Consider the following 23,465-nt stretch of genomic DNA (forward strand, 5'->3'; position numbering starts at 1 on the left):
TTTCTCTCTCCTTCAGTGATGTTATTTCTCTCTCCTTCAGTGATGTTATTTCTCTCTCCTACAGTGATGTTATTTCTCTCTCCTTCAGTGATGTTATTTCTCTCTCCTACAGTGATGTTATTTCTCTCTCCTACAGTGATGTTATTTCTCTCCTACAGTGATGTTATTTCTCTCTCCTACAGTGATGTTATTTCTCTCTCCTACAGTGATGTTATTTCTCTCTCCTTCAGTGAAGTCATTTCTCTCTCCTCCAGTGATGTTATTCCTCTCTCCTACAGTGATGTTATTTCTCTCCTACAGTGATGTTATTTCTCTCTCCTTCAGTGAAGTCATTTCTCTCTCCTCCAGTGATGTTATTCCTCTCTCCTCCAGTGATGTTATTCCTCTCTCCTACAGTGATGTTATTTCTCTCTTCTACAGTGATGTTATTCCTCTCTCCTTCAGCGTCCATCACAATTACATGCACATGGCCAATTATGCAAATGTATTGATGACGTCACTTAGCGACTTCGAGCGACTTTTCGGACAGGCAATAGCTACTTTCCTTACTGATGAGTTGGCAACACTGATCTGAATGCAGAGCAACAATTTTGGTGGGAATCACACGAGAGGACACTGTCATAGTACACTGTATGCGCCGTTCCAAGAGGGTGGCTTCATATAGCCAATAGCAGGCGGTGGGCAACCTTTTCCATGTGAGTGCCAATTTACAATTTTATTTTTAATTTCACCTTTATTTAACCAGGTAGGCAAGTTGAGAACAAGTTCTCATTTACAATTGCGACCTGGCCAAGATAAAGCAAAGCAGTTCGACACATACAATAACTCAGAGTTACACATGGAGTAAAACAAACAAACATACAGTCAATAATACAGTATAAACAAGTCTATATACGATGTGAGCACATGAGGTGAGATAAGGGAGGTAAAGGCAAAAAAATGCCATGGTGGCAAAGTAAATACAATATAGCAAGTAAAACGCTGGAATGGTAGATTTGCAATGAAAGAATGTGCAAAGTAGAAATACAAATAATTGATCCTAACTTCTCTAAAGATCTGCGTGCCGGTTATGACTTGCATATAAGCATTGTAAGCTACTTACTCAACCGTGCCCCCAAAATGTCTAACTGGCCACAAACGGAATAATTGTAGCGACGAGACATAGACGCTGTCCATTCAACCACACGCCACGGAGCTCCTCTAAGGTCTACCTGTACGGAGGCAGCACGCGAGGCCTTAATGTGTAGATTTTCCTTTTGCATTTTACGATTTTCTTAATTATTTGGTCGTTTGTGTCTTCATACGTCCTTGCCGATTGTAGGCCTAAGTAAATCATTTAATGTATGCCTGTTATTTCAATACATGTGTTGTAATTATCTAGCATAGTTTATATTCGCAGTCCACGGTTTAATGCTCTGGTTACTTTCACATGATCGGTTTTTGAATTCGGCCTTGAGACGAATATGTATTATATGCGTCCATTTCATGTTGCACTGCTCGCGCAGTTTCACAAGTAAAGTAGTATGTATAAGGTTCAGTAGTACATTGTACACGCCATTCCACAGACATTTAAACCTAATATTGCGGTGATAATTCACGTGTGGGGTCATTTGTTTGTTCTTGCTGTTCTCCAAAACAGCGTTTTAGAGTTTGTAAAATGATGTAGGCTAGAGCTACATTAAAGCTCTGGGTGTAGTAAAGTGGGGGTGTATTTCTACACACCCAGAGTTTAGCTGACTGACGTCACTGATCTGCTGCATCCCCACCACCCTTCAGGTGAGCAAGACATCTTGTCTGGCCAACTCCACTCCTGGACTTTACCTGGCCAATGTTGTTCATGTTGTAACTTACCTCTGTGGTGCTGGGCGTTGTTTTCGAAAACTTGTTTCTAAATTATCACTCAACTTCCTACCTATTTATAAAAATGTATCATCTGACCAAAGATGGTCAGACTGTGGCACTGCCAGTGATGAGATCAGATATCCAATTTCAACAAGTCACGAGTCAGAGTCATGGTTCTGAATTTACAGGAAGTCGGATCTGCTCGGTTCTCCCTCGTCGACACCACTACCTGGGGCAAGGTTCCATTTCAGGGTGCTGTACATTTCGGGGCGGCAGGTAGTCTAGTGGTTAGATCATTGGGCCAGTAACCAAAATGTTGCTCGATCGAATCCCTGAACTGAGAAGGTAAAAATCTGTCGTTCTGCCCCTGAACGAGGCAGTTAACCCACTGTTCCTAGGCCGTCATTGTAAATGAGAATGTCCTGAACTGACTTGCCTAGTTAAAAAATAAATAAAAAAGTAGTCTGACTCATTGGGCAACAATTGGTTGACTCACCATGTCTTTTAGACACTGGAACAGGAGTTTGTTGTTCTAAAGTAGCTGATATGCTGAGGTATTTTATTTGACAAAGCTAGCTGATTACACACCCATTTTTAATAAACTTAAGAATATTCTTCAAAGCCACTGTTCCATTTATCAACAGTAAATGTCAGTAAGACAGGTAATATTAATGTTGCTACTGTATTGTGTTAAGTTCAGTTTGCATTACTATATGTAGCCAGGACAAAAATGGGCCCTAGTGGGGTTCAGATCATGTGGGCAGGAAAAACCCATCTCTGCATGGTAAATAAAGTAAACAGCAACACAATTAAGACGTTCCTCTACCAGCTTTATGATCTATTTGCACTGTGAACATAACACAATGTTCGCCATCATTCCTTTCATTTGCACAGCACAACAAAAACAACAACTTTTGAGCCAAGGCAGGAATTGACACATCAATCCCACTGAATCATAAAGATCTTTGATATGCATCAATAAGAGAATAGCTTTTTGTTGATTTTCTTTAAAGTCTGTTTTTGGGAAAGTTTAGCTCTTATATCATATATACATTTGGATCGCATGGGACATCATTCAGATGCTTCAGGGCTGCATCATAGTGCCCATAAGAAGAGCCATTGAGGACCTCCACCATTTTCAAGTAGTCAACTTGGTGGGACTTCCTATGTCTTAAGGATTGCAAAATCCATCCAGGTCACCAGAAGGGATCAGCAAATGTATTTAGCTGGTGAGCAAACATTCCATAACTGCAGGTGGCAGTAAATCAACCTTCGCCTTTTGTTCAAACTCCACACTCCAGGTGACACCGTGTACCCTTTGTTTCCCAACTCAGAAGTAGTAGATTAAGAAAATTGACGACTTCAAAAATGGAGATGGCATCAATGGCGCTGCCTGTGCACTTTGACACCATAACAACAGAAACAAAGAGAGCCCCCCTCTATAATTCTCTATGGGCTGCCTGTGCACTTTGACACCATAACAACAGAAACAAAGAGAGCCCCCCTCTATAATTCTCTATGGGCTGCCTACCTACACTTTGTCAAACTGGGTTTCCGTCACAAATGGCACCATATACCATTCATAGTGCACTCCCTTTGACTGGGGCCCTGTGTTTAGACACTGGCTAGACAAAGTAGTGTGCTGTATATGGAGTAGGGTGCCATTTGAGAGGCAGCTTGGGAGGGGGGGGGGTCTTTTTAGAAAATAAAAACACAGGAAAATTAACCTGACAGAGGTCTCATATCCTTTACGGTTAGCAATGATTTTAATTTGCACCGCCCAGATTTTCCGAAGGGCTTCTTAACCAGCTCATGTTTCACATGGAATGTACAGGATTCATTTCACAAAGGAAATAGTAGGAGAAGAGGTTTCTTCTCTCACCTCCATCTATCCGTCCACTCTCTCTCTCTCTCCATCTCGCTCTCTCTTCAACCTCGGTCTCCACAGTAAGATGCTCTGATGTTAGAAAATAGTTTTGATATAGTTGTTTTTAATTTTTTACATTAGAACTTGAAAAAACATTGGAAACTCCAACTTCCCCTCCCCATGTCCAGAGGGACATACTGCATCTGCTGCTTGTAACTATGGAGACCAGGTAGAAGGTATTTTCCTGAAGGACTATCTGAACACGGGGGCTTTTTCTTGGAGCCCAAAGTGCTAGTAGGATACCCAGTCTCTTCTAGAGGTAGTCCTGGCAGGGAGGAGGAAGGGGGGGCTAGGTTTGCGGCAGGGGGTTTATAAATGCCTTGACGGGACCTGTGGAGGAAGGAGGCCACGGTCCAGGCTCAGAACCTCAGGTGGGACTTGTGTTTCACCATGTATCTGTAAGTGGAACAGGACGAGAACACCTGGTCAGTAGGAGCTCATGCATTCTACAATGTCATCTTATTCAAATACACTGTACATCCCAACTGTGTCTAACGCCAGAGAACATTTACAGAGATGATTTAGCTCCATGTGTACGAGTACTAACATTTCCAGAGATTATTTAGCTCCATGTATACGAGTGCTAACATTTAGAGATTATTTAGCTCCATGTGTACGAGTGCTAACATTTACAAATATTATTTAGCTCCATGTGTACGAGTGCTAACATTTACAGAGATGATTTAGCTCCATGTATACGAGTGCTAACATTTCCAGAGATGATTTAGCTCCATGTGTACGAGTGCTAACATTTCCAGAGATGATTTAGCTCCATGTGTACGAGTGCTAACATTTCCAGAGATGATTTAGCTCCATGTGTACGAGTGCTAACATTTCCAGAGATGATTTAGCTCCATGTGTACGAGTGCTAACATTTACAAATATTATTTAGCTCCATGTGTACGAGTGCTAACATTTACAGAGATGATTTAGCTCCATGTATACGAGTGCTAACATTTCCAGAGATGATTTAGCTCCATGTGTACGAGTGCTAACATTTCCAGAGATGATTTAGCTCCATGTGTACGAGTGCTAACATTTCCAGAGATGATTTAGCTCCATGTGTACGAGTGCTAACATTTCCAGAGATGATTTAGCTCCATGTATACGAGTGCTAACATTTCCAGAGATTATTTAGCTCCATGTGTACGAGTGCTAACATTTACAAATATTATTTAGCTCCATGTGTACGAGTGCTAACATTTCCAGAGATGATTTAGCTCCATGTGTACGAGTGCTAACATTTCCAGAGATGATTTAGCTCCATGTGTACGAGTGCTAACATTTCCAGAGATGATTTAGCTCCATGTGTACGAGTGCTAACATTTCCAGAGATGATTTAGCTCCATGTGTACGAGTGCTAACATTTCCAGAGATGATTTAGCTCCATGTGTACGAGTGCTAACATTTCCAGAGATGATTTAGCTCCATGTGTACGAGTGCTAACATTTCCAGAGATGATTTAGCTCCATGTGTACGAGTGCTAACATTTCCAGAGATGATTTAGCTCCATGTGTACGAGTGCTAACATTTCCAGAGATGATTTAGCTCCATGTGTACGAGTGCTAACATTTACAGAGATTATTTAGCTCCATGTATACGAGTGCTAACATTTACAATAACCCATCTACACAGAAATCTTCCACTTTTTCCCCTCTAATAATTTTCCCCAGACATTTTATTGAAAATACATCCCAGATTAGAGGGAGCGGAGGATACATGACAGAGGTGGGTTTAATATCAACCCCATTGTGTCACGAGGATACATGTGCACAAATGTGCTTTCAAGAACACACCTGTCGAGGGTCTCCCAGAACTTCAGAAACATGGGCCGGTCGAGATGGCGTTTGTGGTGGCTCAGCTCCAACACGGTGACATCCCACTTCTGAACGTTGGGATCCATCTTCTGCTCGTCATACTTCAGATGAAAGGCTCTTACTGCAGGCGACCACAACCACACACAGTCGATTAGGTAGGACCAATACTAGTGGAGCCTTGTGTTGTACAGGTTAGCTTGCAAATATGCATTAACCTAAGTCCAATTCATTGACCAGGTATAACAGGTTAGGAGCCAAATACCCGTATGGGTGGCAATTTAACTGGGTAACCATACTAATTACCAGTAGTTACCTGCAACAAGAAATTCAATTACATTGTCAAAAATGCTACCCATGTGTATAACAGCAAGAGAAATGGGAGGAATCTTACTTTTAGCAAAAATGTCCACAGGAGATCCGTCAGGCAACAGCCAAGGCCAACCTTTGAACTGCCAGGCAGGGCCCTGCACGAACACAGCCACCACACGATCCCTGCACAACAAAGTCAATATCAACTTTCTAGCCCTGGCAGACATTCTGATTGCAGATTGCGGGTGAATTATTCATGGGCGGTGGATAGCCAGTGACCGCAAGGTTGCAGGTTCGCAGCCCCGAGCTGACTAGGTGAAAAATCTGTCGATGGGCTCGAGCAAGGCACTTAAACCATAATTGCTCCAGGGTCGTAGTTGGTAACGGCAGACCCTGGCCATGACCCAACTCTCCAAAAAGGCGACTCAGAGAGTTGAAATATGCAAAACAAACTAAAAACGTATCCAATTCACACATGCGAAGTAACACACATTTTAAACTAAAATTAAACTGTGGTTTGAGCCCTGAATACTGATCGGCTGACAGCCATGGTATATCAGACCATGGGCATGAAAAAAACATTTATTTTTACTGCTCTAATCACATTGATATCCAGTTTATTATAGCAATAAGGCACCTCTGGGCTATATTTAATCAATAGGGCCCGGGGTGGTGTAATATATGGCCAATATACCACGGCTAAGGGCCATGTCCAGGCACTCTGCGTTGCATCGTGCATAAGAATAGCCCTTAGACGTGGTATATTGGCCATATACCACACCTCTTCGGGCCTTATTGCTTAATTATAAAACACAAACCCAATAGACAAATAATACAACATGTCACTGTACTGAATGTGTATAGTCCAGTAAAATGGCAGTACGCATTGTAAGCCAGATTTAGATAGTAATTTGTAAACTTTTGAAGGGCTGGTTGCTAAAGTGGTGTAGCAGTATGTGGATGTAGGGTACTTTCATGTACAGCCAAGAATTACAACAATATTGTCAGGTACTGTCGATCATATAAACTCCCTTTTCAGGACCCTGTCTTTCAAAGATAATAGGATTTTTATGAATTAACTTCACAGATCTTCATTGTAAAAGGGTTTAAACACTGTTTCCCATGCTTGTTCAATTAACCATAAACAACTAATGAACATGCACATGTGGAACGGTCATTAATAAGACTAACAGCTTACAGACGGTAGGCAATTAAGGTCACAGTTATGAAAAAGTAGGACACTAAAGAGGCCTTTCTACAGACTCTGAAAAACACCAAAATAAAGATGCCCAAGGTCCCTGCTCATCTGTGTGAACGTGCCTTAGACATGTTGCAAGGAGGCATGAGGACTGCAGATGTGGCCAGGGCAATACATTGCAATGTCCGTACTGAGACGGCTAAGACAGCGCTACAGGGAGACAGGACAGACAGCTGAACGTCCTCGCAGTGGCCGACCACACGTAACACCTGCACAGGATCGGTACATCCGAACATCACACCTGTGGAACAGGTACAGGATGGCAACCACTGCCCGAGTCACACCAGGAACGTACAATCCCTCCATCAGTGCTCAAACTGTCCGCAATAGGCTGAGAGATGTTGGACTGAGGGCTTGTTGGCCTGTTGTAAGGCAGGTCCTCACCAGACATCACCGGCAACAATGTCGCCTATGGGCAGAAATCCACCGATTTGGAAGTGGAGGGTCCGTCACGGTCTGTGGCGGTGTGTCACAGCATCATCAGACTGAGCTTGTTGTCATTGCAGGCAATCTCATCACTGTGCGTCACAGGGAAGACATCCTCCTCCCTCATGTGGTACCCTTCCTGCAGGCTCATCCTGACATGACCCTCCAGCATGACAATGCCACCAGCCATACTGATCGTTCTATGCGTGATTTCCTGCAAGACAGGAATGTCAGTGTTCTGCCATGGCCAGCAAAGAGCCCAGATCAATGCCAATGAGCACATCTGGGACCTGCTGGAGCGGAGGGTGAGGGCAAGGGCCATTCCCCCCAGAAATGTCCGTGAACTTGCAGGCGCCTTGGTGGAAGAGTGGGGTAACATCTCACAGCAAGAACAGGCTAATCTGGTGCAGTCCACGAGGAGGAGATGCACTGCAGTACTTTTGATTTTTGGGGGACTAAGACAACCATGGGTCGCATTAAAATTGGCACAGGCCACATCTGGCCCAGGGGCCTTATGTTTGAGACTCCCGGTGCACAGCTACTCAAACAAGACGGGCTGTCTACCGCGGCCGCTTGCTTCCAGTTCCCGGACCACAAGACACCAAGCCCCTCAAGCAGAACAGCACACAGCTCATCCATGCTGTTTATTGTCTCAGCATGCTGTCGACTTCATGTACTCAACATATTCTTCCAAAAACAAAAACGATGCTGCTTTCCACGTTGCTTCTAAATATAAGTCCACATGTTCTCTATTATAGTATTAGTTTGTGGATCTTGCTTTAAAACCCAGGTTAGTTAAAGGAAGCTGGTATGTGCCTAAAATAATGTTAAATGGCTAACTAAATGCCATTTAGCTAGGGCAAGCAAACGTTAGCTCTAATACAGGTTGGTACCAGTGGTGTAGATGAGCATGTTTGTGCAACGGCAGTTCTGAATCTTTTATTCAAATGTGATTAGGGTCACCTGGGAAACACTGACCAACACTTTGGTTCCTACCCTGACATAACTCCTACCTGGCTTTTTCCATTTCTTGTCATGCCAAATACCAACCATTGAAATATCATGATTATTCTATGACTCAAACAGTTCACAAGTCAAATAGCAATATTTGGTAGAAAAATTGCAATTAGATTTTTTGCTCAAATCGTGCAACACTACTAACAACCTGGTATCATTACCAGTATATGCAAACATTTGGTGGGTATGGCACAGAAAGTAAAAGTAAAATAGATACCTTCTTCAAAATATGTGCTTCAAAACTAAGTATGATTCATATAGGCCCAAAGTAGGCAATATATCAATCAACTAGAAACATGTATTTTTCTGGTGCTCCTACTGGCTCACAGATTTTATTTTTAGCCCAGTCTGAATGGTTTCCACTTGGCCGTCATGTCCGGGTGACGATACAGAGTGGAACATATATATATATATGGAAGATGACAAATGATCATGTCTGGTGGTGGTGACTCACCAGTCCTGCGGTGCTAGTTTGAGGGGCTGGTCGATAACCCTGTAGGGCACGGTGACGCTGAGCGTTGCCCCCCCGGGCTGAATCTGGTCCTTACGTCTCTGGAGCAGCACCTCGTTGTCCCGCTGGATGCCCTGCTTCTTCTTCTCCTCTGACGTCACAAACCTGACAGACGGCAGGAGAGCAAGGAAAAAAATAAACACGCTGGTTAATATCAATTCAGTATGAGAGGACGTCAGAAAGCAGGAATCACGGATTCCTGAGAATTTTTATCACTGACACATTACGGTTATCAACTGTTCTTCAGAAAGGGGGGCAGAGCTAAAAATATGTTTTTTTGGGACGATGAAGGTGACTTATAGCTTTATGGATATATGCAAATCTCAAAAGGCATTATAAATCTAATAATGAGGTTGGTTTTTGGAATTTATTTTATACATATGAATAATTGGTAGTAGTGGTCCCAAGAGGATAAATGTTGACAACTTGGGTGTGATAAGATCAAGTTACTAAGTAATGAAGTCTTATTATTCATTTCCAGCACAGATTTGATTTTTTAGCCCAGTCTGAACGGTTTCCACTTCGTTCGTTCCAGCCTCTGCCTTCAAAGCCCTCCATTGTCTCCCTAGTATGCCAACTACAAAAAAACAAGTCCAATCTTCTCCCAGTCACACTAAAAAGACATCCCCCATAGGGTTTAGTTTTTTGTCTGTTTTGAAACTTAGCAACTGCTAGCCCCTCCATACACAAAACAAGGTGTATTGTGAGGTCCCTGGCAATTCGCAGCCCTAGTATTAACGTATAAAAAATGTCAGTAAGTAATTTGACCAAATGGGCAGCTCCCACTCTTTTGTTTTGTAGGGCAGTATTGGAGAACCAGTTTCTTGACCTAATTATGTTTATCCTCTTTGACGATAAATGCCAATAATAAGCACTCATTTTCTTTTACCAAAAGTAATTCCCAACCCCTATTAAAACACCCTGTTTTTAAATGTAACCGGACAGACAACAGGCTGGCTTAGGAGCCAACAGCTATGTGCAGCTATGGTAGCAATATTTAGAAGGAGCTGTCATGTATTCGCAGAGCAGGGGGCGATAATACAGAGCTGTCATGTATTCGCAGAGCAGGGGGCGTTAATAAAGAGCTGTCATGTATTCACAGAGCAGGGGGCGTTAATACAGAGCTGTCATGTATTCACAGAGCAGGGGGCGTTAATAAAGAGCTGTCATGTATTCACAGAGCAGGGGGCGTTAATAAAGAGCTGTCATGTATTTACAGAGCAGGGGGCGTTAATACAGAGCTGTCATGTATTCACAGAGCAGGGGGCGTTAATACAGAGCTGTCATGTATTCACAGAGCAGGGGGCGTTAATAAAGAGCTGTCATGTATTTACAGAGCAGGGCGCGTTAATACAGAGCTGTCATGTATTCACAGACCAGGGGGCGTTAATAAAGAGCTGTCATGTATTCACAGAGCAGGGGGCGATAATACAGAGCTGTCATGTATTCACAGAGCAGGGGGTGGTAGTTAGACCCTGTGTTCTGCCATCAGGGCTCTCCCTGGTTATAGCTCTACCTCCATGCTGCTCATCCACACAGCCGGAGCCACCGCCATCTTATGACGTCCAGTGATTTATGACGCCAATTAAACTGCAAAATAGCAATTACTCCACTCATGTGCGTCTCTGTGTGTGTGTACGCACCTTCAATGAACACGCCGGTGTATTTCACCTTCGTGAGGTGTGGAGGTGGCGAACAATGGCATCGCAGAGGGTTTTCATTGTTTAAGCCTCAGTCGTGAAGTACTGTTATTAATCAAATAAGAATGTGTATTTTTCTTGGATAAAACTAGACTTAAATGTCATGTACCTTACACTTTTACCACTTAGACAAATGCTTGTGCACATTTCAACGGATAGGGGTTTGACTCAGTCAAACACCTGCTTCCTATTTAGCACTTTATGCTCAATGTATTAGTACAAAGCAGAAGACAATTAAAATTATTGATAATTACCAACACCAGTGGCATAAATACTGTACGTGTATTGATGACGATGACTTACCAGGGTTTTTAAAATTTTATTTTACCTTTATTTAACCAGGCAAGTCAGTTAAGAATACATTCTTATTTTCAATGACGGCCTGGGAACAGTGGGTTAACTGCCTGTTCAGGGGCAGAACGACAGATTTGTACCTTGTCAGCTCGGGGGTTTGAACTCACAACCTTCCGGTTACTAGTCCAACTCTCTAACCACTAGGCTACCTACCTCACCTCCACTCTAACCACTAGGCTACGCTGCCGCCCCAAAAGGATTTATCAACGTTTTTTTCCCTGCACACACACACACACACACACACACACACACACACACACACACAACTTACTTGAGGTCCTGCAGGAGGTCCTTGGCATTGAGCATGGTGATGAGGGACGTGGTGGCCGCTGGGATTATGACGATGGGAGTCCTAGAGCCTACAATGAAACAGGACCACAATATGCATTAGTTCATATATTCCCATCACGCACACACACACACACACAGCAGTACTTACCCTTCTTTTGATTTGGTGGGGGTCTGGCTTGGGAAACTGCAGGGAGAAGGAGACAACATATGAAACGTGTTAAGAGGCCACAGCTCTGGCTTCTATTCAGCTTTCAACAGAAAGCCATCGACCAGATAAAGCCAATGCACTGTTTTAGTGATCCAATTTCTAAAAATAAAAAAAAGTTTAAAAAAATGAGTTGGCTTACTGAAGACATTTATTATCAAACCAACGTACTGCTGTTCCGTTTACCGATTTCAGTTTCACTTGTTCGTTCCGAGACACGACGTATAGATATTGTCTCCATGTGTCTAGAGGCTTGGATACAATGAGTAGCGGGCAGCTGCTTTAGTATGCTTCCTGTATTTCACTATAGCAAAGCAGCTCTTACTATGGTTTATTTTATAGTTAAAGGGCCCGTATTCACAAAGAGTCTCAGATTATGAGTGCTGATGTAGGATCAGGACACCAATGTTCATATAATTAAATTCATTATTCTCCAAAAAGGCAAAACTGATCCTATATAAGTGCTCCAACTCAGACTCTGAATATAGGCCCAGATCTCATCCAACAGAGACATGCGTGTCACCGGAGGCTTCCAAAAATAGATGTTTCACTTCGGTTTTAAAAGCTTGCATCTCTTTTCCACCAAGGACAAAAACAAGCATCGATTCTGCCCAAGATACATTTATGCTGGTTGTTGCCTTGATTATTAATATATTTTGTGACAGGAGAGATGACACTGTTGGCATTAATGCAAAAAAAAGAGCAAAAAAGGGGCATTGAAATGTGGGGTTCAGAAGTCAAATTAAAAGTCAAGTTGTCACTAAAAAGGGACATAACACTCAAGTCATGTTTCCGATTGTTAGACTGTACAGTCACATTGAATTCCGTCCCGTTTTCAGACCAGAAAAAGTAACGACCCTTTTAAACTAATGTGTTGTGTACTGTGTGTGGTGAGTTCCTTAAAGCTGAATTTCAGCATTCCTTCCTCCTGACCAGTGTTTGTGACATCTGCTACTTTATCAAACTGAGCTCATCTATTAATCTACATCAGCGGTGCGGTTGAAAATGTGTCACATTCTGGCTGTCAGGCTATCGCTCACAACGTGGACGGATGTCACACACCAAACGTGACTTTTCCTCTACACAGCCACGCCGAATGTCAGAACAAACTTGCGATTCAAGGGCCTGAGCGGTGACCTCCAGCTTGGACCTCATGTCCGCTCTGCACTTCCCCAATAAATGATTTGGTTGGAAACAATGACGGCCGCTCGATGACAGCTGCCAAACACTGATCTGACGGCGCAACCTTGAAGCAATTGGCAGTTCTCCCAAGAAAGGTTTTGAAAAGAGTATGCAGAGACAGTGGTTAAAGCAAAATAAATTCTAAGACTGAAACTTATGTTGATCTCAGATCGATTGTCTGGGGCCCAAGTTAACCTCCCCTTTCATGTAAGAAAGTCATGACCATCATGCTTTTAGGGAAAGAGGATAATTTTGTACATGTATTAAACTGCAAGTTTGACCAATTTCAGTCCCCTTGTTTAGGGGTTCAGGTCTAGGGTCCTTACCCAGGATCACCTGTTGGAGGACAGGTGACTTTTTATAAAGGACATTCTACTCTAATTAAATTAAAATTATGCTGACAATTTCCAGCCAACAGAAATGGGCCAAATAACATCAGTAAAAAAAGTTTACATTATTTTAACATACTGGAAATAGCCTACCCATGGTCTAAATGATCAGCTGTGATATTAGCAATAAGCATCAACACCTGTATTCCAACTGATTAAGCAGTGGCTATAAAAATGTACAAGGACAAACCCCATGCTAAAGCCTATCTGCATTAACCCCATTGGACATAATTATGATTTTCAAATGATTAGTATATAAATAATTACCCACTCAAGCATTTATTTCAAAGTAAAATATTTTGTAGAACAGACATGCTTCTGTCTGTATTAGGCTATGCCCCCAGCCCACCACCGCCAATTGATTTGCTCTCTGGGCCCACCGGGTAGGCGGCGGTTGTACCTTCAGACATTAAATGGTTCAAATAGTAACAGCTGGCCTACCCGGCACGCAAGGCAGCTGCCAGAGACCAAAAAAAATGAAAACGGCTTTATCGTTAAAAAAACATTTATGAAAAATGTTTGGCAATCGATTAGGAATGCAATCGACCGGTTTGTGACCACTACTCTAGAAAGTTGAGTGAAGTTCAAACTCGTGTTTCTCTCCGTGGGCTGATATATTTCTTCTGCGAGGCAGTCCCAGGGGAGGCTACTGCTTAGAGGGAACATTGAGTACAGGGCATGCAATCCAGCCCATTGACAATGTTCTCCATTCAACCAATAAAGAGAGAGGGCCTTGAATCACACACCATGTTACGAGTCCAGCATGACACGGTGTGCAGGGTTTCATTCCAAGCCCAGCACCAAAACTAACTTTCTGTACCAGGGTTGGTGGTGACCACTGATATTGGAGTTTTAAAATGACTTGTAAAGCCGTCTCTACTTTAAACACGTAGTTTCCATTTGATCTACTTTGGTGCTGCTAGATACAGACCTGGTCTGGGGACGGGCTGCAGGGCTGGTGTCTGGGCCTTCCTGGCAGACGCTCCCTCCTGAAACACAAACACACTGGTCAAGCTGCAGCTAGGGCTGGCACAGTATAACCAACGGTTACAGATGAAGACCGTCATGAAAATAAAATAAACTAAATCTGTCCCAGTACCCCCTGTATATAGCCTCATTATGGTTATTTAATTGTGTAACAAAAACTAGAGTTAAGTTTTTTTTGCAACATACCCAAATCTAACTACCTGTAGCTCAGGACCTGAAGCAAGGATATGCATGTTATTGATACTATTTGAAAAGGAAACACTGAAGTTTGTGGAAATCTGAAATGAATGTAGGAAAATATAACACAGATGTGGTAAAAGATAACAAAAAAACATGCATTCTTTATTTTTTATTCCATTATCTTTGAAATGCAAGAAAAACGCCATACTTTCAGATCGGAGTCTAGGTGTCCTATAGATTTTGTCCAACAGATGGCAGCAGTGTGCGCAACGTTTCAGACTGATCCAGTGAAGAATTACATTACTGCACAATATTTTGTATCAAGTCTGCCAGGAGTTTTTCGAAATGTGCCTAACTAGGTTGTACGTCGCTCTGGATAAGAGCGTCTGCTAAATTACTTAAATGTAATGTAAATGTATGCTACATTTTATCTCTGGGACCCTCAGGATGACAAATCAGAGCACAATTACTAAATGTAAGTACATTATTTAGTTTCAGAGATGAATGTATCAAATCAAATTGTATTAGTCACATGCTCCAAATAGAACTGGTGTAGAAAAGGGCAGTGTGGAGTACAATATAGATTGCATCTGTGGATCTGTTGGGGTATGCAAGTTTTAGTGGGTCTAGGATTTCTAGGATAATGGTGTTGATGAACCATGCCCAGCCTTTCAAAGCACTTCACGGCTATAGACGTGAGTGCTACGGGTTGGTAGTCATTTAGGCAGGTTACCCTAGTGTCCTTGGGCACAGGCACTATGTTGGTCTGCTTAAAACATGTTGGTATTACAGACTCAGACGGGTTGAAAATGTCAGACACTTGCCAGCTGGTCAGCACATGCTCGCATTACACATCCTGGTAATCCATCTGGCCCTGCGGCCTAGTGATTGTTGACCTGTTTAAAAGGTTTTACTCACATCGGCTGCAGAGAGAGTGATCACAGTCTTCCGAAACAGCTGGTGCTCTCATGCATGTTTCAGTGTTCTTTGCCTCGAAGCGAGAATATAAGTAATTTAGCTTGTCTGGTAGGCTCATGTCACTGGGCAGCTCTCGGCTGTACTTCCCTTTGCAGTCTAATGGTTTGCAAGCCCTGCCACATCCGACGAGCGTCAGAGCCGGTGTAGTACAATTCGATCTTAGTCCTGTATTGATGCTTTTCCTGTTTGATGGTTCATCGGAGGGCATAGCGGGATTTCTTAAGCTTCTGGGTTAGAGTCCTGCTCCTTGAAAGCGCCAGCTCTAGCCTTTAGCTTAGTGATGATGTTGCCTGTAATCCATGGCTTCTGGTTGGGGTATGTACGTACAGTCACTGTGGGGACAACGTCATCGATGCACTTATTGATGAAGCCAAAAACTGATGTGGTGTACTCCTCAATGCCATTGGAGGAATCCCGGAACATATTCCAATCTGTGCTAGCAAAGCTGTAGCTTAGCGTCTGCTTCATCTGACCACTTTTTGATTTATCGAGTCACTGGTGCTTCCTGCTTTAATTTTTGCTTGGTAGCAGGAATCAGAAGGATAGAATTATGGTCAGATTTGCCAAATGGAGGGCGAGCTTTGTTTGCGTGGGGAGTAAAGGTGTTCCAGAGTCGTCCCCCCCCCCCCGGTTGCACAGGTGACACGCTGATAGAAATTTGGTAAAACAGATTTAAGTTACCATGCATTAACCTCTACGGGATGGGTGCCCCTAACCCAGGATGGTTGTTGCTAACGTGCGCTAATGTGACTAGAATGTCATTATGTACAACAGCCGGGATATACAACTTTCCGGGACCAAGACATGTCTTATATGGGCAGAAAGCGTAAATTCTTGTTAATCTGCAGTTTCCAATTAACAGTAGCTATTAGTGGGAAAAATACCATGCAATTGTTTGATTGCACAACAAAATTATCACGGCAACTGGTTTGATAACAGCTCACCCAGAGGCGGCGCTCATAGTAGCCGGGGACTAACTTCACCAGGGTAGGGGGCAGCATTTGGAATTTTGGATGAAAAGCGTGCCCAAATTAAACTGCCTGCTACTCAGGCCCAGAAGATAGGATATGGATATAATTAGTAGATTTGGATTGAAAACAAAGTTTCCAAAACTGTTAAAATAATGTCTGTGAGTATAACAGAACTGATATGGCAGGTGAAAACCAGAGGAAAATCCAACCAGGAAGTACTATTATTTTGAAAGGCTGTTTTTCCATTGAAAGCCTATCCACCATACAAAGACTTAGGACCCAGTTCACAAGCTCTGTGGCTTCCTCAACATGTGACCAGTCTTTAGGCATTGTTTCAGGCGTTTACTCTAAAAAATTAGGGAGATGCAGCACTTTCAATCAGTGGCCAGTGAAAATTTAAATTCATCAGCCATGCGCCCTGATCGTGAACGCGCCTCGTTTCTCCTTTCCTATTGACAAAGCTTTTGTCCGGTTGAAATATTATTGATGACATCAACCAGAGGATTGATTTTAAACATCGTTTGGCATGTTCCTACTAACTTTTATTGTACTTTTTAAAAACTTTGTCTGGAGTTAGTGAAAGTGTGCTTTCGCCATAAAGCATTTTTGAAATCTGACTCAGCGGTTGCATTAAGGAGAAGTTTATCTATAATTGCATGCTTAAGGGCTTGTAAGTAAGCATTTCACATGAAGGTCTCCGCCGGTTGTATTCGGCGCATGTGACAAAAAAAAGAGAAGAAGTTAAAACAGTTGACTGATGGCATGGCCCGACATTCCTGCAGTTGAGTGTTTCTGCGGTTATATGGACCCTTGACACCCCCCCCCCACAATGCAGCAGCAGCAGCACACATAGAAGTCAATTTAACTGGTAAACTCATGGATACACTAAATCAAGTATGGGTAGGTGCTGCCTAACATGGTGCACAGGGTATGGGCGAGTCGAAAGGCATGGGTGCATGGAAAGCCAATCAGTTAATTGTGCAGATTTGCTGCCACTCAAGACCTTTGTCTTTGTGTGGCTGATTGGGCTGCACGACGCGTCGATAAGTCGGCGACCAGAGCACCGTTCTCTCTCTGTGCCTGCTGTTGGGGCATTTTCTATAAACCTTACTAATGCTTTTGTACTAAAATATCCATCTTTAAGCCTAGGCATTGGGCTTGAGTGTGTTAAATAAACTAACTCATAAGATAGAAAAGTGTGTGCGTGCATTAATAGAGGCCTGTTCTAACTTGTGTGTGTGTGTGTGTGTGTGTGTGTGTGTGTGTGTGTGTGTGTGTGTGTGTGTGTGTGTGTGTGTAGAAAGAGCCCATGATGTCTTGGAGCTCAGCCAAGACTTGACAGAAACTGACCGGGTCCTCTTAAGATAACTGGAGACAGGGTAAAGGTTATATCCTGCACAACAGTGATAAAGCTGCTGTTCTGTTCAGAGCCCGTTTCTGTGAAAAAGGTTCATCCTGTGTGTGTGTGTGTGTGTGTGACCAGTAGAACCATACAGCATCTGGGCCGACAATCAAAAGCACTTGTTTGACCAACTTCGGGGAACCGTTGAGCTACTGATAGAGGAAGGATGAAGTTTGCGACAGACTGAGGCAACCTTTTCTCCACTCACACAAACATACATAGGATCACATGTTTTACAGATGCTTGCATGGGGTAGCCTGAAATATAAAAGTGATCCTGTACTCTTTGTACAGCAGGCTCTCGTTCTCCTGTGTGAAATATGACCAGCCTCATTGTAATACATTTTTTAAATTAAGGTAATACATTGATTGAATATTTCTCTTCATTATTAGTTAAGGTAGAATTTCCACCACACTTCAGTCCTGCTTCCTATTGGGTATCAAGGTCGTGTTGCTGGCAGTAGATAACGTGGCAATTTTTTTCCACCCCTCACACGATTTTATTTCAAATAGGACAGCAGCCTAAACAAATAAATAATATTGATAACCGTCTAGATGTCACCTTGATACATACAGTCTACTAGTCAATGGGGAGGGCATGACCGGCAACACCAGGACACAGTGCCCTTCGCTCCCGCTTGACAAGCACTTACTGTCCAGCAACTGTGTGGGAAGTAGCTACCTAGTAGCCAATAGTCAGTTAGTAGACGCATACCATGCATGAAGCAACAGTACAATTATTTGTGTAAAACTAAGGCCGGACAAATTATAATTACGGTTTAACGGATGCCCCGCGAAATAAATATATATATATATTTTTAAATATTTATGCGGTGGCAATATATGCAGAGCTTTGTTTATAATGCACTGTCTGCTCACCCTTGAGGCTTTCCCCAATATATGCAGAGCTTTGTTTATAATGCACTGTCTGCTCACCCTTGAGGCTTTCCCCAATATATGCAGAGCTTTGTTTATAATGCACTGTCTGCTCACCCTTGAGGCTTTCCCCAATATATGCAGAGCTTTGTTTATAATGCACTGTCTGCTCACCCTTGAGGCTTTCCCCAATATATGCAGAGCTTTGTTTATAATGCACTGTCTGCTCACCCTTGAGGCTTTCCCCAAGTTGATGCACAAGAGACCAAACACCCTCAGTTCATGTTCCAGCCTCGGATTGTACAGTGAAACACACACGTTCACACCTGCAAGAGACGTGCAGATGTTTACATTTTCTCCTATGTCGTCATGGCCAATGCCAGTGCAAATTCCTACTATGTGTGTCCAAGTTAAACTTGGGACGTCACAAATGATAAAACACAGTCGGTTAAACTAATGTTTAATGGATAATTTTCAGATCTATTAGAAGCGATTAATAGACGCGACATCATTGAACCAATTGACTTGCCAGAGAGCAGGTCATTCATCAGCAAAGACGCCGTGCAATGTGATAGTGTTTTGGACAACCAAATTGAAGTGAAAATGATTGATGAAATTGAAGTGTGTCAACTGTATGGTGATATGTGATTCATAACTTTTTTCCCAGTAATAGTAGGCCAACCGATAACACCAGGACGGAATGCATTCGAGGTGATGATAAGCCGCCAAGAACAGCTAGCATGTAGAGGAAAATACATCGCCAGTGGCATGCACACACCTCGTGCTGATCAGCAGCTCCACAATGATGTGATCGCATGTCTCCAAGGTGGGGGCATTATATGTGGCAGCCAGGCGAGACAATCAGAGGCCGCGGTGAGCAAAATTACTGGGCTCGAATTTAGTCAAGCTTGCGCCATAGAGTGATGCTTCTAGTTGTGCATGTTATAAACAATATAGATTTATTCCAGGTCATTAATATGAATCAACATTTTTAATTGATTACAATTATTTGTCAATCATTATTGAATTAGATTTTTCTTAGTGTTCAATTACACATCAAAATCACGAGATTTTAAGTGTAATACAATAAATATATATATTTTTTAAATCAGGAATAGCGAAACGGTCACAGGTTATACTTCCCACTGCGTTTCCCTTCTCATGGTTATAACACTGACATCTGCATTTTTAAGAAAGATCGTGTAGGCTTTCACATGGAATAATATAACTCTTGAAACTCACATTAGGCCCTAGAGCCATCACAAGTACATTGTGGTAAAGTACTGTTATTCCTTATCCACTTTATGTACACACACAAAATTGAAGTTTACATACACCTTAGCCAAATAGACTTAAACTCAGTTTCAAATTCCTGACATTTAATCCTAGTAAAAATTCCCTGTTTAGGATCACCACTTTATTTTAAGAATGCGAAATGTCAGAATAATAGTAGACAATGATTTCAGCTTTTATTTCTTTAATCACATTCCCAGTGGGTAAGAAGTTTACTTACACTCAAGAGTATTTGGTAGCATTGCCTTTAAATTGTTTAACTTGGGTCAAACGTTGCAGGTAGCCTTCCACAAGCTTCCCACAATAAGTTGGGTGAATTTTGGCCCATTCCTCCTGACAGAGCTGGTGTAACTGAGTCAGGTTTGTAGGCCTCCTCGCTCGCACACGCCTTTTCAGTTCTGCCCACAAATGTTCTATGGGATTGAGGTCAGGGCTTTGTGATGGCCACTCCAATACCATGACTTTGTTGTCCTTAAGCCATTTTGCCACAACTTTGGAAGTATGCGTTGGGTCATTGTCCAGTTGGAAGACCCATTTGCGACCAAGCTTGAACTTTTTTAAAAACTGATGTCTTGAGATGTTGCTTCAATATATCCACATCATTTTCCTCCCCCGTGATGCCATCCATTTTGTGAAGTGCACCAGTCCCTCCTGCAGCAAAGCTCAACCACAACATGATGCTGCCACCCCAGTGTTTCACAGTTGGGATGGTGTTCTTCAGCATGCTAGCCTCACCCTTTTTCCTCCAAACAGATGGTCATTGTGGCCAAACAGTTCCATTTTTGTTTCGTTAGACCAGAGGACATTTCTCCAAAAAGTACGATCTTTGTACCAATGTGCCGTTGCAAACCGTAGTCTGGCTTTATGGTGGTTTTGGAGCAGTGGCTTCTTCCTTGCTGAGTGGCCTTTCAGGTTGTGTCGATACCGGACTCGTTTTACTGTGGATATAGATACTTTTGTACCCGTTTTCTCCAGCATCTTCACAAGGTACTTGTTGTTCTGGGATTGAGTGGCACTTTTCACACGAAAGTGTGTTCATTACTAGGGGAAAGAACGCATCTCCTTCCTGAGCGGTATGACAGCTGCATGGTCCCATGGTGTTTATACTTGCGTACTATTGTTTATATAGATGAATGTGGTACCTTCGGTGGTTTGGAAATTGCTCCCAAGGATGAACCAGACTTGTGGAGGTCTACAATTTATTTCTGAGGTCTTGGCTGATTTTTTTGGATTTTCCCATGATGTCAAGCAAAGAGGCACTGAGTTTGAAGGTAGGCCTTGAAATACATCCACAGGTACACCTCCAAATTGACTCAAATGATGTCAATTAGCCTATCAAAATCTTCTAAAGCCATGACATCCTTTTCTGGAATTTTCCAAGCTGTTTAAAAGGCACAGTCAACTTAGTGTATGTAAACTTCTGACCGACTGGAATTGTGAAACAGTGAATTATAAGTGAAATAAATCTCTCAACAATTATTGGGAAAATTACTTGTCATGCACAAAGTAGAGGTCCTAACTGACATGCCAAAACTATAGTTTGTTAACCTCTTTGAAACTAGGGGGCACTATTTTCATTTTTGGAAAAATAATGTTCCCAAAGTAAACGGGCTATTTTTCAGGACCAGATAATAGAATATGCATATAATTGACAGCTTAGGATAGAAAACACTCTAAAGTTTCCAAAACTGTAAAAATATTGTCTGTGAGTATAACAGAACTGATATTGAAGGCGAAAGCCTGAGAAAAATCCAATCAGGAAGTGACTCTAATGTAGAAACCTCTGCGTTCCTATGCATCCCTATTGAGCAGTGAAAGGGATATCAACCAGATTCCGTTTTCTATGGCTTCCCTAATGTGTCACAAGACAGTTTCAGGCTTTTATTTTGAAAAATGAGCGTGAGCGACAACATTGCGTAAGTGGTCACCTGGTGGCTCTCAGAGTGATTTGTGCGTAATAGACAAATGCGGCCATTGTTTCTCTCGCTCCTACTAAGAAGCCAACTGAACCGGTTGATATATTATCGAATAGATCTTTGAAAAACACCTTGAGGATTGATTATAAAAAACGTTTGCCATGTTTGTCGATATTATGGATCTAATTTGGAATATTTTTCGGAGTTGTCGTGACCACAATTTCTGGTCGATTTCTCAGCCAAAAATAATCTTTATGGAAAAAAGGAACATTTGCTATCTAACTGGGAGTCTCGTGAGTGAAAAGATCCGAAGCTCAAAGGTAAACAATTGAATTTGATTGCTTTTCTGATTTTCGAGATGCGAAGCTGCTAGCTAGGCATACTGCTATGCTATTGATAAACTTACACAAATGCTCGTCTTGCTTTGGCTTTAAAGCATAATTTCAAAATCTGAGATGACAGGGTGATTAACAAAAGGCTAAGCTGTTTCAATATATTTCACTTGTGATTTCATGAATATTTTCGAGTAATATTTTTTGTCTGTTGCGTTACGCTAATTAGTGTCAGACAATTCTCCCGGATCCGGGAGTGGTAGTTCCAAGATTAACAAACTTGTGGAGGGGTTGAAAAACAAGTTTTAATGACTCCAACCTAAGTGTATGTAAACTTACAACTTCAACTGTACATATACATAATTTTGCTCGCTCGCTTTTCTGGGGGGGAAAAAAATCCATCAAATAGTGAATCAATTTTGTCTGGCCTAACACGGTTGTGCTAGGTAGTTGAGTCAGTCTGACTGCAAAGTAATAAACGAAAGGGAAACAGCACTTGAAAACCCATCCTGTTTGCCATATTGGGCTACAGCTATACACTTCTCCAAACAATGGCTGTCTGGTATTGTGATGCAGTAATTTCCATGGTAATATAGATTGTTCATTCAAATGATAAACGAATAAGGCTCATGCAATGAAATTTAATTTTTTGTAATGTTAGTTGAGTTTAAAATCAACTAAAAACATTGGACAGAGACTTCCTGCTTTGCTCCTATGGGTACAAGATCCAACTCGACATTCTGGCAGAAAGTTAAGTTCCATCCAACTCATGGTCTCTAACATATTCATTAGGGATGTGCAGCATTCCCATTCAAGATGATTGAATTACCCATCTAGATACATGGGCTCCAATACCTTTACATTTGAAACGATTCAGTTTGAGGAAAGAATCGATGCACTTACATTTGTTGCATAAAACCATGAATTTTCCATTCTAAATTCAAATCTGCTGCTGGGCTTCTACGAGCTGGATCGGTTTGAGCTGACGTGTGTGTGTGTGGTGCAATTTTAGCCTCTCAACACCACAACCGGACCCTCCATATTCCACCCCACTAGAAGCTTCTCACATCCCTCTCGCACACAAAAAGCTGAAGGGGAAAGAATTGAGAGATAAAGCCAGGATGGCAGGGTGACATAGCATTTTGTTGTGCTCCAGCGAGAACACGCTACAGTTATACTCCGGTAAAGGGGGAAAAAAGGCATTTAGTTTCAGGTTTGGAGTCCCTGCAAATGCTCTGGAGAAGATCAGCTATTGAGAGATTGACTACATTTTATGTAACTAGGCAAGTCAGTTAAGAACATA

At 42.2% G+C, this 23,465-nt stretch overlaps 1 protein-coding gene across 2 annotated transcripts in view; it reads right to left on the reverse strand.

Annotated features, from left to right (window-relative positions):
• Nucleotides 1–2,655: 2,655 nt before the first annotated feature.
• cdc73 (cell division cycle 73, Paf1/RNA polymerase II complex component, homolog (S. cerevisiae)) overlaps nt 2,656–23,465 on the reverse strand; it is a 37,057-nt gene continuing 16,247 nt past the window's right edge. For both annotated transcript variants that reach the window (XM_046360433.1, XM_046360432.1), the window contains exons 11-17: nt 14,160–14,217; nt 11,601–11,636; nt 11,433–11,520; nt 9,051–9,212; nt 5,978–6,078; nt 5,566–5,707; nt 2,656–4,165 (exon numbers count right to left, since the gene is read on the reverse strand). In XM_046360433.1, the coding sequence (XP_046216389.1) occupies nt 4,129–4,165; nt 5,566–5,707; nt 5,978–6,078; nt 9,051–9,212; nt 11,433–11,520; nt 11,601–11,636; nt 14,160–14,217 (624 nt within the window). In that variant the 3' untranslated portion in view covers nt 2,656–4,128. The remainder of the gene's footprint in view (nt 4,166–5,565; nt 5,708–5,977; nt 6,079–9,050; nt 9,213–11,432; nt 11,521–11,600; nt 11,637–14,159; nt 14,218–23,465) is intronic.

Source organism: Oncorhynchus gorbuscha, linkage group LG08 (genome assembly GCF_021184085.1).
Source record: "Oncorhynchus gorbuscha isolate QuinsamMale2020 ecotype Even-year linkage group LG08, OgorEven_v1.0, whole genome shotgun sequence".
In the NCBI taxonomy this organism is placed as follows: domain Eukaryota; kingdom Metazoa; phylum Chordata; class Actinopteri; order Salmoniformes; family Salmonidae; genus Oncorhynchus; species Oncorhynchus gorbuscha.